The sequence below is a fragment of the Cataglyphis hispanica genome, chromosome 1 (assembly GCF_021464435.1).
Source record: "Cataglyphis hispanica isolate Lineage 1 chromosome 1, ULB_Chis1_1.0, whole genome shotgun sequence".
In the NCBI taxonomy this organism is placed as follows: domain Eukaryota; kingdom Metazoa; phylum Arthropoda; class Insecta; order Hymenoptera; family Formicidae; genus Cataglyphis; species Cataglyphis hispanica.
This window is the reverse complement of record NC_065954.1, coordinates 2,223,873-2,239,914: the sequence shown is the minus strand read 5'-3', so window position 1 is coordinate 2,239,914 and position 16,042 is coordinate 2,223,873. Positions and strand designations below refer to the sequence as shown.

Here is a 16,042-nt window from a genome sequence, read left to right as displayed (position 1 = left end):
TGAAGTAAAATTTAAAATTCAAATTTCTTTTCTCAAAAACACATGCATATAATAAAATTATTCTCGCGAATTCGTTCCGATCAATCTCGAAAGTGTTTCTCAATTTATTCGTGTCGATTGTTTGCGAAATTTATACATCTCAGAGATACATATCAGCTAAAGAGAGACCTCGAGCATTAATATATATATAGGTATAATAGATATTAGGGCCATTACGCGATTAAGGTGAGCTGATTTACGATAGAAAGTCGCATGGTTATTACTGTAAGATATTGCATCGCTGTAAACACAGCTGCTGCGCGCGTCTTTATTACTCACACATACACACATACACACGCACGATGGACCTTGCTCGCTATCATTAATCAATCACGTAGAGTGGACAAGATGCGCGTCTTATATAACGAGCGTCATATGAAAACCGTGAGTATTTTGATTACGTTCGTCTGGTGCAATGAACATTTAGATGACTTGTTTAATCTTTTTCGAGATAATCACATTTAAACGTATGTCATTCATTAACAATCTACTAATTCTTAAATATATCTTGTTATAATTAAATTTAAATAAAACACATAAATAATATTATCCTCAAACCATTTTGACAATAATCTAGAGATTATATTTTTAAATATCTTTTTAATAATACTGCTTGTCTCAGTAGGCTACAGTAAGTGCAAATCAATAAAAATATTTTTTTTTAAATTGAAGAACTGTCATTTCACCTTGATGTATGACAAATATATATTAGCACCGACACATTATTCCTTTCATGAATCTTTTCATCCTAAGTGATTTACGCCATTATCGATGATCAAACATTCGTCTACATAAAGAGATCCGCTTATCCCTCGAGAAGAATGGTATCGAGCGATCGAATCTTGAAAGCTGTCACTCCGTGTCGTGCCAAGTTGTGAGGGATATAAATACACAGCGTTAATATATTTCTTCCGTCGACTGCTTTCATCTCCTCTAACGATGAAATCAAAGAATGCCTTTACATGGAGAGATTTGTTATCTCGAGTGAAATAATACTTGTACAATATAAGATTAGGACGCGTGGTCGTGTCACGATGACACTGCGGATAATCTGAATGAGCGACGTCGATTAGCAGACCGGTCATCTATACGCCGGAGACTTTCTAAAAGATCGTCTGGCAGCGATTCGTTGACATCAGACGACTCGGGGTGGAGGGGGAGGGGGTGGAGGAACCGGAACCGATTATGCTTCGCGGCGATCTCATTGAACTTTCACCGCGGGCGGTACGACATTCGTCATGTATAGCCGTTTAGCGCGTGAATCGTGTTCTAAATTTGTTACGGCATCACGTAACCGCGACTTACATAAATCTTCCTGGCAAGCTCGTGTTTGAATCTCTTGTAAAGTTTATTCCCACAGAGAAGAAAGAAATTGTATACAAGCTTCGTATTTCCCAAAAGCGCAGTTTCCTAACAATTTGTCGGTAGTTTGATTTCTTATTCAAAATTTGATGCAAGATCAAATTATATTATTTTTATATAAGCTGTCAAGATCTTATTGTAGTCAAAATAAGATAAAAAAATCGCGCAAAAGTGACTGATGAATTTTATATAAATATGTATAATTCAAGTTAGAATGTATAATTGGAATTGAGAAAAATTGATTTTAAGTTTTTGCATTATTTCTGATACTTGTAAAAAAATTTAATAAAAATAGATTTACATCAGAAATTATTAAAATGCCACACTACATTAACATAACAGCATTCCTCTTAACATAGATTTTATCATTTGCGGTTAGAGAAAGTGAAATTCTCTTTTCCGGTATACATTCCAGAATATTATAGTACACTTATTGGGCAAAACCGACGTCGTTCTTGCAGTATAATGGTGCTATGTTATACCACCGTATTTCACAAATATTATAACAATTTCACGTTTGACAAAATATTAATCTGAATATGCATTAGGGATGCGATGTATCGGCGATACATCGGCGCGATATAGCCAGCGCGACTCATAATGTTTATTAATAGTTCCATAAATTCGATTATCCGGCCTCGATTAATTCCATCTATCGCAGTCTTATTTGCGCTCGCAATTCAACAAATACCGATTATGATCGTGCCGTCGAATCGAAATTACTGCCGCAATCAAGAAACATGATTCGCAGAATTTATAACCGAATTATGAAGCGGCCGCTTGGTATTAATTATCAAATTAAACGCGGTGGCGCACGAACATAACACACATACGCATACCTCCGTAAACAATTTAGCGTAATAATTGGCGTATGTGAATATTCCCGCAGACGAGCAATCCATGTTTGTTTACGCGCACATTCATTTTGATGATTATAATCATTTCAGACGTAAAAAAGGGGGATATTAAAAAAGAAAAAGTAAAATTAAATTAAAATAAATTAAAAAATAAAAAGCAAAAAAAAATGTGGAAAAGATTGATCTATATTCGCTCGTTTAACTGAAATAAATAAAAAACAACAATTATTGTATAATTATTACAATATAGTATATGTGTAACGTTATAATGTAAGTAAATATATATATACATATAATATATATATATTACTTATATAATTTTATATAATATAATATATTCTTAATTTTTAATTATTTTTATTACTCACTCGTTTATATTCGTCTTTTAATATCAAGTTGTGTGTCAATATATATATATATATATATATATATATGTTACCTTAATAAAATTATTTCTCATAATGCACATTTCACCGGTAATCTAATCGCTATATTTGTATATCTGATTTCGAAAAAGCGACGTGGTTGACAATATGACAGCAAGAAACTCTCACTATCACTTACTTATATAACGTCTTTCTCCTTCACCGCAATGAACATTTCTGACCCGAATTTTTCTATTACCACAGTCGTGTGTCCACACCTAACTTGATGAGTTTGCTATTCTCGCGTCAGATAGCCTCTCACAGAACGTTCTCGCAAATAAGGTAAGTGAAGAATGCAGCTGTCATGAAAGAGTAAATATTGATCTTCTCGATTATTTAACGATCAAGAAAGTGCTTTCTATTGTCGAGAGATAGTAATATATTTTAGAATGCAAATATTTTCTTTCTATTGCATTAAAAATAAATAATAAATATTGCAGATCTATAAAATACTTTATAATGTAGTTATTCTCGAATACGTCTAAAGTATCCAATGCATTTATATTTGTGGATTTGTATAGATTTATTAGTTCTAAAGTTCTTAATTTACAAGATGTTCTGATTTTAAATCAATAACTCTCTCTTTCCCATCCTTGTGTACATTCTATTTTCTGTGATAAACCGATGGATAAAATCATTTAAATTATATAGTCAAACAAGATAATTATAATATCGAAGTAAATAATATGTGTGTATGTGACAATGTCATATTTTGCAATATAATTGATAGCGTAATTACTTCTTAATAATCTGATAATATATATTAAACAAGCTGTTATCAATTTCAATGATTTTGTAATTGAGTTTATCCCTCTAATGAAACGTTTCAATATCATATTTATCCCAGTTTATCACAATTATTCCAATTAATCATGCGCAGCACGCGCGATTGTTTTATCAAACGTTGAATGCACTCACAAGAAGTCTAGAAATAAATGACACGTTTGTTCAGTATATATATATATATGACTTTTTATACTTTTTAGTTTTACATACGATGTCAAGCTAAACATGTACAAATGAAACATGATCGTTCAACGTTGTTCGTAGCAAAGGCACGTCAGCGATTAAACTTTGTTTCTCTCCTCCTTGTAGGGGTGAGCGGCTATCCAGTCGAGAGCGCGCTGGATGACGGGCGGAATTTCCGGCGGGGGTGGCGGGGTCGGCAGATGCGATCCTTGGAAAGTGGCGCCATTTTCGTCCGCCAGCCAGCCGAGATTAATCTTCTGTCCGTCAGGCGCGGTCCACGTCACCGAGCCGCGCACCTCCTCAGCCTCTTTGTCCTTTTGGCCGGGGTTCTTTTGTACGCCCCGCTCCTCGAAGGTTATCCCGTTGGCGCTCTCCCATTTCGTGAAGAAGCTACCGTCCGGGCTAATGTCCTGCTCCTGCTTGATGATGGCTATCGGCTCATTCGCCGCCGATATTATTGCCGCCAGGCTCAGCAGGATAATTACGTACAGATTCATCCTGAGCGGGATCGTAGATGGATTAGAGACTCGTCTAACGCTTGACTGCCGATCACACGTCACATGCGTCGCTTATAATCTCGTTAACATTCCCAGCATTACAATACTCGATTTATATCATTTTCCAAACAAGTAGTTTATATGAAATGTAATCAAAGAATTTTTAAACGCAATACCAAAAACTAATAAAACTAAATTACAAAAGTATAGTTTATAAAAATTTTGATAACTTTTATTATCATGTATCTTTGTCTAGCGGATAAAATTTAAAGCTTTAGATATAATAGAAGTGAGAAATTTTCAGTATTTTGGAGTTTGTTAAACTTTTTTGGGTATAAAGAATGATTGTAAACAAACTATATTACGACAACATACTTTGTGATTCGCAGACGACTCTAAACTCTTACTTCAATTGTGCTTCGTTTTCTAGATATTACGTACAGGGTACTACTGACGAGCGTTTATCTATTGCACTCGCCTTTTATAGATAGAGGTGCTATCGTCGACATATTGCTTCAAATGCCACTCGATGATACCGGTTCCAACTTTATTATAGACTGATGCACGTGCTACAAAAGGAATGTTTTCTTTTACTTTTACACCACGATTCGGAATATGGATCGGAAATTTTATATTTATTCTGCCTTTCGATACACGCGCAGACGTACGCACATACACTATCTTGTCCTTATCAATATTTATCACTAACGTGTGTATCAATTATTTTTTATATGACATCTACACAAGGAAAGAAATTATGCAAATGCAATAGAGCAAAATAAATCTTGCATGTGATTAGAGTGTAAAATTTATTTGAAATTTAATCCGCAGAACCTTTATATAAAAGCAAATAAAAAATTCTACATATACTACATGTTGCTCGTGCACATTTCTGCAAAGAGGCAGATAGAGGTTCGAGTATATGTTGCAAATACATATAGTGGTTTAACCTTTGAAACGCACTTTGTATATCCATTCGTTTTTCCTCAGGATTCCTTTCGCGATCAATGTGCATTGCACTCGGGTGATTTTTTATTATTAACGCCTGACAGCTGCGACGTATACGATGGGTCGTTGGAACATTTATATCCATTCGAGTCCTTTTGTGGCAATTTTCATGTACGGCCAGCTTTTTGTAGCTTTACTCATTTATAGCCACAACTTTTATTAAAGCATTAATTTATCCGGTATTGCCACTAACGTTTTTCAAATATATTTCGTTTGCATCCGTTTTAATGTTAAATTTTCTTGCATATTTATAGCATATGATTAAATTATTAAGCGCTATTCTTGTAAATATTAAATTTAACTAATATTTATTTCTCACCACAATTCTCCATCGTCTTTTAGATACTAAAAAAAATCGCAGAAACTGTGATTAAGCCTCAATTAACTAAAGTTTATGTTCGCGGTTCAAAAAAGATAATTGCATAAATATAAAATAATACAAAGATTAGAAATATTAGATGTAGATGAAAAAACTGTTTAAATATTGAAGCTATATAATCAGATTAAAATTAGCTTCAATTAAAATATTGCAATTTACACGATATTGTGGATATATAAAAAAAAATTATATTTATAATATTTAACATATATAGAAAGTCTCTATCTCTAACGGACAACATTTTGCGTGAAATTTTTATCATTTCTGTATCAATTTTGTTATGACAGTTAAATCTTTAAACATGCGCTATGCATATTCAATTGAATTAAGACAAAAAGAATACATTGGCTCGACAAAAGCGATCGATACAGTTATTTATTAGCAAGCGATATGAGTAAATAATATTGCGCGATGTTGTCACATATAGAAATAATTGTGTGGCATTTATTAGACATTTCATTTTAATGAATCCTCTTGCGTAATGCAGTTTCATTATCGACTATTGAATCATCTTGTTAGTTGCCGTAAATGAATTTAATACTCGACAAAATACGCATGTCGAAGAAATCAGCATTTCATATAAGGATACGTCATTGAAATGATAGCCGGAGATTTTCCGCGACACTCTGCGTAATGTAATAGTACGGCCACGCGAGTCATCAGTTTTTTACTTAGCGTTCATTGTTAAAACAAATCTGTTGTCAGATATGTTTAGATTTTTGCTCTTGCTAGATGATGCAACATTTATTCTCCAAGAAAATGGATAAATTAAAAATGTACGCGAAGCAATAAATTGCATAATGATACAAAACCAAAGAGGTATCCACAATTCTTAAATTTTTAACGATGCGAGCGAGGAGCGAAAAGGAAACATTTTTAGTGGCACTCGCCGCAATTATTTAGCATTTGCTGTATTCATGTTGTGTTTTGCGTTTATACCAATACATGTATAAAGCGAGAGCGCTTCTCCTCCGCGTTCTTCTCATAAAATTATTCGCGTGCGCAGTTTAAAGGCTCGATATTTAAATAACAGAGTCGGAAAATGAGTGTTCTCGTTGTAATGCGCGAGGAAAAGAAATAATTCTCGTAAAAAATAAAAATCTACATGATGAAAAGTTATTCACCAAAGCATTTTAAAAACTATTTGTAATATTCCCTCTAGCTTCTCATGACTTTTATTTCTGACACGTTATTATACGATGTAATAAAGAATAAAATTCTGTCACAATATATATAATAATATCTAATAAAAAAATATTAAGAAATGCGCAATTTTAATACAAAATAAAATTTATATATTTTTTTATTGCAACTTATCAGTAAATGTAAAAAATTATTACACCAAAGAAATAAAGTTTGCTTAAGTTGCATTTATTATTCATTATACAATTTATGGAACATGGCATTGTATATACATGTTATCGTTAACTTCTAGCATGTAAAGAAGACTGGGGATGGAAAGGATAAAGCCATCGAGAAATACAAAAAATTAGCAACTTGGGCAAAAAACGCTTTTATTTATATACAAAAATCACAAGTTAAGTATACGTATATACTATTAACGACCGACGCGCGTAAACGATTCGCGCACGCGCGTGTCGTTCTCGTTTCTTGCGTGCGGAGGCGGCGCGCGTGCATCTCGGCACGGCATCGTCCCTCCTTGGTGAAACTGCTGAACAGTGCGCTTTATTTTCCATTTATACAAAAGTAAGATAAAGAATCTCTCGAGAGTATATTGCTTATTAAATACCGGTGTCTCATGCCTTGTCTTCGTGTTACGTTGTATGTTCTAGATTAATATACCACACTATATTTATTTTTATGTTTGCGTCGAAAGCTCGGGGTCGGTTCTATCCATGGCAAGCTGGCTCGGAATCAGGTCACGTTTGAAGTAAAGTTGGGCTGATTAACCTGCAACAGAAGGTAAACCGTGAGCGTGAGGACGATGTCTGAAATATTTAACGAAGACAGGTTACACAGAGTCGATGTATAAGTATGCGTTAACGTAGTTACACATGGATAGAGAGACGCTTTATTGTGTTCCGTGTCTGTATTATATATGTATGCGCAGACATAGCAGTGGACAGCAAAAGAGTATAGTATATGTATAATCAAAATACATAAAATATGTTTTTAGAATATTAGAAGATACGTATATATAAAGTGAAAAATGTGTATAAATATATAAGAGACTTGAAATGAGATATAAAGTAGTTATATAGGAAAATATATTCAGATCTACTATAAAGTTATATAGAATCGGCGATTTCAGAACAATCTATGGAAAAATTGCGCCATAGCGATCCGCGATTACGCTTCCGCACCGTAACTTTTGATGCGTTCGTTTTGCTAGGAGAATTCGTTCCGCGTCTCGAACAACGGTGGCGATCCGAACAGGGCTATTATCGGCGAAATATGGAGTCTTTTCCGGCGCGTATCTCTATACGGGGATAACCAGATTTTGCTCCGTAAAAGTGATTAACGTACGCCGAAATTGTTTTCGTTCCTCGTGCACGATCGCCACAAAGATATTTTCGGTTCACCGGCGCGCCCGGATTCGGGCCAATTTCAATTTCGAGTTCAGGATTAAAGTAAATTAAACGACGCCACGAGCGAGTCTCGTGAGCTACTGTCGAGTCGAGCGAATAAACTGATTTACTTCGGTTTGTCGGAAACATAGAAAACGAGGCGTCGTTTAACGCATAGGGAAATTCAAACAACTGCTTGATCAAAACGGGTCACGACCGACGATCGGGATTTTTACCACCGATTTATCATACCCGAGTGTCTTCTGTCCTGCGGTAATTCGATTAACGTCGTTTTTCGTAAGCGAGAAATCGTGTCAAATTTTAGTCGACGACGAAAAAGGGAAATTGCGCGATTTAATCGTTAACTCTAGACAGAGGCGCTTCTACCAATTATAAAATTAATTAAATCTCCGCTTGTGGAACACAAAGAAGCTTCATTTCTACCACGCAGCGCCCTGTAGTCACATGAGTGATATCCCTCGGGGGTGTAGAAATGCTGTTTCAAACGCCCCGTATCTTTTGAAGTCGCACGTTTGATTATTAATCTCCCCTAATTGTATTTTCAGGCTCGCGATAAATCTTGTATGCCGACCTCATGCGAATCTTTCGCGATGTATATTTCGTATCTTTGTCATCAAATTTAAAATTCTATTGTTTATGTTTTGCATTGTGTAACTTACGCAAATTTTATCGAAAACTCCATTGATTCATTCATTTATTGTTAAATCTTATAATTGTAATTAAACGTTAAAATATTAAAATGTTTATGGTTACATACGCAATTCAAAACGAGATAATTCAAAAATAATACAAATTCGAGAAAATTTAAAAGACTTCATTATTTAATTGCTATGACGAGAGTTACCTCTTGGTGGTGGTCTTTGACCGCCATCATCCTCTTCGGGATGAGCGGCGTTCCATTCGAGTGCCCTTTGGATCTCCGGGGGGATTGGCGGCGCCGTCGGGATGTGGGAGCCTTGCACCTGGAAACCGTTCTCATCCGCTACCCACGAGATGCTGACTTGTTGGCCGTCAGGCGCTACATACGCATCCTGGCCCTGCGAGACGACCGGCGTCTCATTGTCCACTTGTTTCGGTTGGCCCGTTTCCTGATGACTGATCCCGTTGCTCGTCTCGAAGCTAACGATGATGAAAATTAGCGTAATAATAATAATTATAATATCAAATGATGTTTATTTATTTTTTTGATTATTTATCGAAACAGATATTATAAATATATTAATATTTAAATTATGTATACTTGCTTTCGTTAGAAAATTTAAGTTTCCATTTCTTGCATGATATTTTAAAGGTAGAAATGTTGATGTGACATGTGTAATGAATGCAAAAAAATCTTTACTTATTTCGTGATTAGGTGCTAGAGACTATTATCCCTAATTACTATATATATTTTACATTCTTGTTACTTATGAAATCCAATTTAATAACTCAATCACACCAATAATTGTAAAAAGAAATTAGATTCTATTGTCATCGAGTCAACGATCGGGCGATGAATATATCGGCAATTCATATAAGGTCGAAACATGAATTCACGAGGTGTCACGCGACCGCAGACGATCCCTGAACAGTACACGAAGGAGAAAATAGAAACAGTCGCGGAGAAAAGTCCTCGGCACAGTAGCGACTGCTCCCACTCACGCATAACAATGGAGTTATGCAGAAGGCAGATCATTTGTGGGCGACAATTGGCAGCTGCGCTAGCAAGCCGGTGTCATCAAGTACCTGATGTATGCATCAGACATCTGCCGACCTTCTCCATTTCTATTGTCTTCCTCGTGTACGATCGGTAAGCGAAAAGGATATACGAATGCCGGCGTGGGTCGCGCGGAATGTTCACGAAGGATTTTTGCAAAATCGTTGATTTGCTAGTGATTGGGAATTTGTCGATGACATGATTACTTGACCGATGGAGAAAAGAGGGGTTTCTGAATAAAATATTTTTGCTTTTGCATTTTGCAATAAAAAATTATTTTTCACATTATCTATGTTCGTTTTATATTAAATAATGTTTTTCTTTAAATGATTATCGGTTATTAAAATTGTTTCAAGAAATACATATGAAGTTTTGGCGGTACAACTTACTTGTTAATATAATTGCCATCGAAGCCGACTTCGAGCTGCTGAGACGTGATTACCGCATCCTTGTCCGCGCCGCCTGGCACTCCTCTTTGTGGTGCGCTCAATGTGCCTGTCGTACAAAGTACGACCGCCACCAACACCTGTTAATAATTATTTTATATTAACAATATACTGCAATCTTGTTGAATAAAAATTATCTATTAAAAGAATGAAGTATTTTCCTTTGCAAAAGAATATTTTTGTCAACAAATACATAGGAGTATGAGCTGAAGTATATGATGAGATGAAGTAGCTCTTCTCTCTCTCTCTCTCTCTCTCTCTCTCTCTCTCTTTCGTTGAAAGTCGCAGCTGGAACTTACGGAATTCGAACTCATCGCGCTTCATAAGCGTGGAAAATTCTCTGTTGCCTCACGTCGCGTTATAGTCGCGCGCGTAATGTCGCTTTAATGTCTCAATGCCGGCGGGTCGTAAGTGCGCGAGCGCGTGCGTTTATTATCGCGTCGAATGAGTAATTTTCACGATCCCATAATAACGATGCATCACAGTGGAATTTTCGCGCGAAAAAAATGACGAAGCATGAAGGAAAGAAAAACCACTACGATGATATTAGTCGCGTTCGACGAATTGTTAACCAATCGATGAATTAAACTGCGGCGGTGATTCGCTTTAACAGTAATCGAGATTTCGGCATACTTTCAAATTTTTTTGTACATTGTGAGAATATAGATAAGAAAGATCCGCGAACAATGATATGCCAGTCCTCAAATCATGTCAGCAAAATCTTTCGGTTTGCTCAAATATTCATAAGATTCGTGAAAGTATACACGAAAATTAAGTCGACTTTCTGTGTGTGTTCGTATATATATGTATATATATGTGTGTATACATACATATATACATATATATATATATATATATATATATATATATATATATATATATATGTATGTATATGGCACGATTGCAAAGGGCAACTGAGGATGATAATGCTTAGAAACTGCAAGGCGCAGTTACATCAGTTGCAAATGACATTATGAAATACAGCATGTAATGACAAAACGAAAGTGGTGCCGAGCAACGCGCCCGTTTTTATGTACACGAACGCGGAGTGAACGTGTAATTTCATTCACGAACTTCATCAGGCTTCAATCTAGCCAGAAACGACCAGAAATCATCCTGTCAGAAATGTCAACCGATCTTAATTAATTATTCATCTCATTGCTGCTTCATTTTTGATATTTAAAATTAAAAATGTATTATGCATATTCTGGTATAAAATTGCTTAAAATTAAGATTGATAAGTGAAAGCATATCAATAGATGTTATAAGCATTGCATATAATTGTAATTTAAAGTTTTTCTTTATTCAATTTTTTATATTTTGATCTTGATTGTTTTTTATGTAAATTTGCAAAATAATACATTGTCAAATCTTTTACACAAAATAATACTGATGAAATTGACTTGTGATAATACTATAACCGATAAATTATTTTCAATCTCACTATACGAATAAAAATATCTATGCATGCAAAGCGGATTCGCAAAGTTCAAGCTTCCATAGTTAATTCCAATAATAATAGTTGGCGCACTCTCTCTCTCTCTCTCTCTCTCTCTCTCTCTCTCTCTCTCTCACTCTCACTCTTTCTTTTTATGTAAATTTCAGCCGAGTTAGATTTTTGAATTTCAATTCAAATATGACTGCCATACAATAAAAGGCGCAGCAGAGGATCATTTCAATTGAGTTCTGTCAATTAAGTAACGAGCAATTTATAAAAAGCCGCAGTAAAGTCTATAGATTAACAAAACTGTCATGTGTAATTTACAAAGAGATTTTCGTTCGAGGGCCTTTTTTTTGTGTGCCAGAAACTTTCGTCAAGAAAAATACTTGTATAAAGATACATCAAAGATCAACATTTGCTCTCCTGTTAGTCAGCCAACCGTAGATTGTTAATTACCTCTCGATACATGTAATTTTGAGGGAGGCAGAAGGTCGGCGACGTTAATGATTGTTACGACGCATTTCAAGGCGCAAGATCCTCTTTTCCACTTTCTTTTCCGAGCGGTTACGAATATCTCGAGATTATTTCTGCACACGTGCGCTCATGTAATTGTCATATCAGCGAACAAATCTATACGTCGTTATCTAAAATGTTGATTGGCCGGCAAACCTGTTATTAAGCCATCGGGAAAAATGACAAAGCCTCGGAAAATCTCGTTGTCATAAGAAAGAGCGAGACGCGAAGAGGATTATCATGTAATGGACAGCATCTTATTGAACCACCGGTTCTGTGTAACATGTAATACGTGATGCGGATTATAAAAGAGGGAGAGACATTTCTATCTTCTACCTTCTAAGGTCGCAGGATCATGCAGGAAACTCTGCTTCAAAGCGCACGTGTCTAATATTAGATTTCTCTCCAGATGATTTTAACGTTAACGGTGAGATTGTATAACAACTGTCAATATGTAATGTTGTTTATCGGGTACAGCAAATATTATAGTTGTGTATCTTGTATACATGATGATATAAATAAAAGGCAAAAATTGAATTTACTCAAAGATTTTCCTCAAAGATTATGACTAGAAATAAGACCGTTTAATATTTGATTGATGGAAAAAATATTCGAAAAGCGAGACTCGAGTTTTCCTGAATACAAAGTATGGAAGTATTCCTTAGATTTTGCTCAAAAGCCAAAGAGAACTAACTACGGAATAGGAGTTTCGTGTTTGCCTCTAGGTGGGAGATTGTTAACAATGTTGATCTTTGTAGCATTGATTACATTGTAACTATGGTAATCAGGTTCGCGTTTCGTAAGCCTGCGATGCTGCAATTTGAAAAAACAATCTCGCGGAAAAGCCGCTCATGCTAAAAGATGGTAATAAAATATGATTAGCCAGATATAAGATAGAATTCTTCTTTTTCTATGATAATGTTGCTTTCATTGAAGATTGTCGGAAAACATCTTGCGCTCGACGAGTTGACATTGAGAATTCCAATTTCAATGACATTCTATGCCGAGCAAGAATACAGATACGCGCTTCCGTTACGTATCAAATGGCGATTTGCCTTGAAAATGTGCACATTCACGCATACACACGAGTAGTATTCATCCGCGTTCAAAAATAAAAATAAAAATCTTAAAATATTTTTGCATTTGAATATGTTTGGAAACTTTTCTATATACGAGCGATTCTGTAAAATCATTCATCTTGTAATCTACAGCAAACATAAAATATGCATATAATATATATTCGAAATTTGTAGTTTTAATATATAAATACGAGGTAAATGGAATTTGTATGTGTGTGCATCAATAATTTGTGGCTGTAAGCAAATAATGTATGCAAATTTCGCAACATTTCAAAATAATCATAACTAACAGATAATTAATCGTACAAATAACGGCAGTTGCGTCATCTTATTTTCTTAATGAAACGGATCGTTAAAAATAATGTGCGCGTATGAAGGGACCTTCTACGAGATTGCGTATGCAATTATCATTTGTAAAGAAAGGAGCGTCGCCAAAAATGCGTCGTATAACGCAACTCCCGTCGAGCGTCTCATTTATTACGACAATTATATTCGCAATTCTATATTTATTCGGTAGATATGTATGCCATGCATCGCGGGTGACACTTGCGTCACGCGTTATGAATGATACTCGAAATGGCTGTTAATTATTATTACCTTGAGAGAGATCGATAATATTCGATATAGTTTTACGAAGCAACCCTCTTGCAAGGAACAAAAATACGGCAATTTGTTTTAGCAAAAAATTAAATCATTAAACGTGTGATGCGGATCCTTGAATTAGACAGTGAAGAAGCACGATGACATTATAAAAGAATGGAGAAACTGTAAAATGCATACGGACGTGCGATTAGTAACATAAGAACATATACGCGATAAAACATGAGGTCGCGACACGAATAAATACATTTTTCTCCTTCGTTTCTCCTTCCTTTTTTATTTAAAAAAAAATATTTATTATATAAAACGTTTATTAACGAATTTAAGATTAAATTATGTTTTATGCATCGTATATAAAACCAGACAGACGGATTTGGAGTTAAGGTGAGAATAAGATCTATTGCACGCGAAGATTTTTGTGAAACCTATCTGTACTCTTATACCATCCTTGAAACATATAAATGTTAATATTGAAAGTTTCTATCTTATTTTCAAAACTAGAAGATAACACATTTTTATATAAGCAGCGAGAGAGACGCGCGCGCGTTTCCGGTAACTTATAAAATGCACGGCGCATTTTCGAATGTCGAGTATAGTGATATTTCAAAATCTTAAATAATTTTTTCCCCCGACCTCGAGTACGATACGATATGTACGTATGCGATAGCGTGTCGTTCTCGCGATAGCGGGCATCTAACAGCTACGCATATTTCATATTTACTAATATACGGAAAGCATGCCAGAAAAATTGCCGAAGTCGCATAAAGTTTATCGGTTCATTTCCGCGAACGGCTCCTCGCGTGAAAAATTCTGCTGATATCGGACGCTCGCGCCGGGGAAGAGGATCCCGAATAGCGTTTGAATTTATTCTCCGAACGGACGAGTAAACGCAAGCACGAAAGTATTTTTCTTATAATAACTCGCTGAAAAAGCGATCTAACGCTCCTTCCATTATCGATAAGTGTTCGCTTCGTGTTCGAATTCAATGCAAAATCTATGCGAGCTATAACATCGAGGCGCGATGATTTTTTTTTTTAATTATGCATTATTTGATTAATTATATATTATTATATTGGTTTGCAAAATAATGAAAGAAGACAATTGCAAAATTTGGAAAATTATTTAAACAATGTTTTATTTTCCGATATCACTTTTTAACTCTTTATGTATATCTCTATTAAGTAGAGCCGATATCGAATTATTTAATAAAGAGAGAAAATAATTTTTTTCATATTTATAATAATAACCGATATCTATCTTTTTTCATTATCTTACAACATATATATATATATATATATATATATATATATATATATATATATATATATAAATGCGCCGTTTGAAGTCCAATTTTTTTAGCGCCCCGGATTATAAGATGCAACGCAGATACTCGTTTAAGTTTGAATAATTAGTAATTGATAACTTATTAGACTTGGCTCTATTGCGACACGATTCTCTCGACTCGACAGTTAATTACACAAGTGCATAACGTCAAAGATATCGCAATGTGAAACTTGCATCGTAATGTCATTCCGTATCGCCGGCGACAAATCGCGCATGAAGTTCGAAAGCTGCTGGTCCGGCTCCCGACTTAAACTAATCTCGTGACAGCGACACGTCTTCTCGCTTGAGGGACCTGACATTCGTCGTTGCCTAACGCAAACGCGATTTCGCGCATGACGAATGACTCGAAATTTCCGAGACTCGAGATTCTCTCTCCCTAGTTTCTACGACGTATTATCGCACGGCGAAAGAGGACCCGCGCGGACATGACGATATCTGACAGCTCGCGGGAAAACGCTGCGAGATCCTGACGGGACGGAATTAAACAGCGAACAGCCGCGTCCGACGAGTGTGTTGTTGCGCGCGTGTTGTACCTACCTTAATAGTGTACATAATCTCTGTCACACACGGGTGTCCAACGATCGGAAGAGTCTTCTTGCTTGAGATGCAGATGGGTTGGTGGTACTTATGCTTCTTCGTCAGATGCTTCGGCTCTTTATATACACGACGATGCCAACGTGGTGCAGTGAAAGGGGTCATCCCTGCCCTCTCTTCACAATACACTTCTTCTTCTGGCCGGTGCATCTTCGGAAAAATGCCTGGAATGAATCAGGAGTCGAGACTCCGTTTTTTTTTCTTTTTTTTTTTTTACTCACTCACTCATGTTGGTCTCCTCCTT

General features: G+C 35.6%; 2 protein-coding genes across 3 annotated transcripts; both read right to left on the bottom strand.

Moving 5' to 3' along the window:
- Positions 1-3,626: 3,626 nt before the first annotated feature.
- On the bottom strand, positions 3,627-4,604 carry LOC126848046 (endocuticle structural glycoprotein SgAbd-8-like). 2 transcript variants are annotated; one of them, XM_050588691.1, is made up of 2 exons: positions 4,525-4,604; positions 3,627-4,150 (listed from the first exon to the last, which is right to left on the bottom strand). In XM_050588691.1, exon 2 carries the CDS (start codon positions 4,147-4,149, stop codon positions 3,751-3,753), a length of 399 nt encoding a protein of 132 aa, XP_050444648.1. In that variant the 5' UTR covers position 4,150; positions 4,525-4,604; the 3' UTR covers positions 3,627-3,750. The 2 variants fall into 2 exon arrangements, with proteins under 2 accessions (XP_050444648.1, XP_050444557.1); XM_050588600.1 differs by having other exon boundaries at positions 3,627-4,194; positions 4,525-4,579.
- Positions 4,605-7,033: 2,429 nt separating this feature from the next.
- LOC126858744 (larval cuticle protein LCP-17-like) lies at positions 7,034-16,042 on the bottom strand. Its single transcript, XM_050609304.1, has 5 exons — positions 16,024-16,042; positions 15,742-15,962; positions 10,171-10,307; positions 8,930-9,204; positions 7,034-7,447 (listed from the first exon to the last, which is right to left on the bottom strand). Exons 1-5 carry the CDS (start codon positions 16,025-16,027, stop codon positions 7,443-7,445), a joined length of 642 nt encoding a protein of 213 aa, XP_050465261.1. The 5' UTR covers positions 16,028-16,042; the 3' UTR covers positions 7,034-7,442.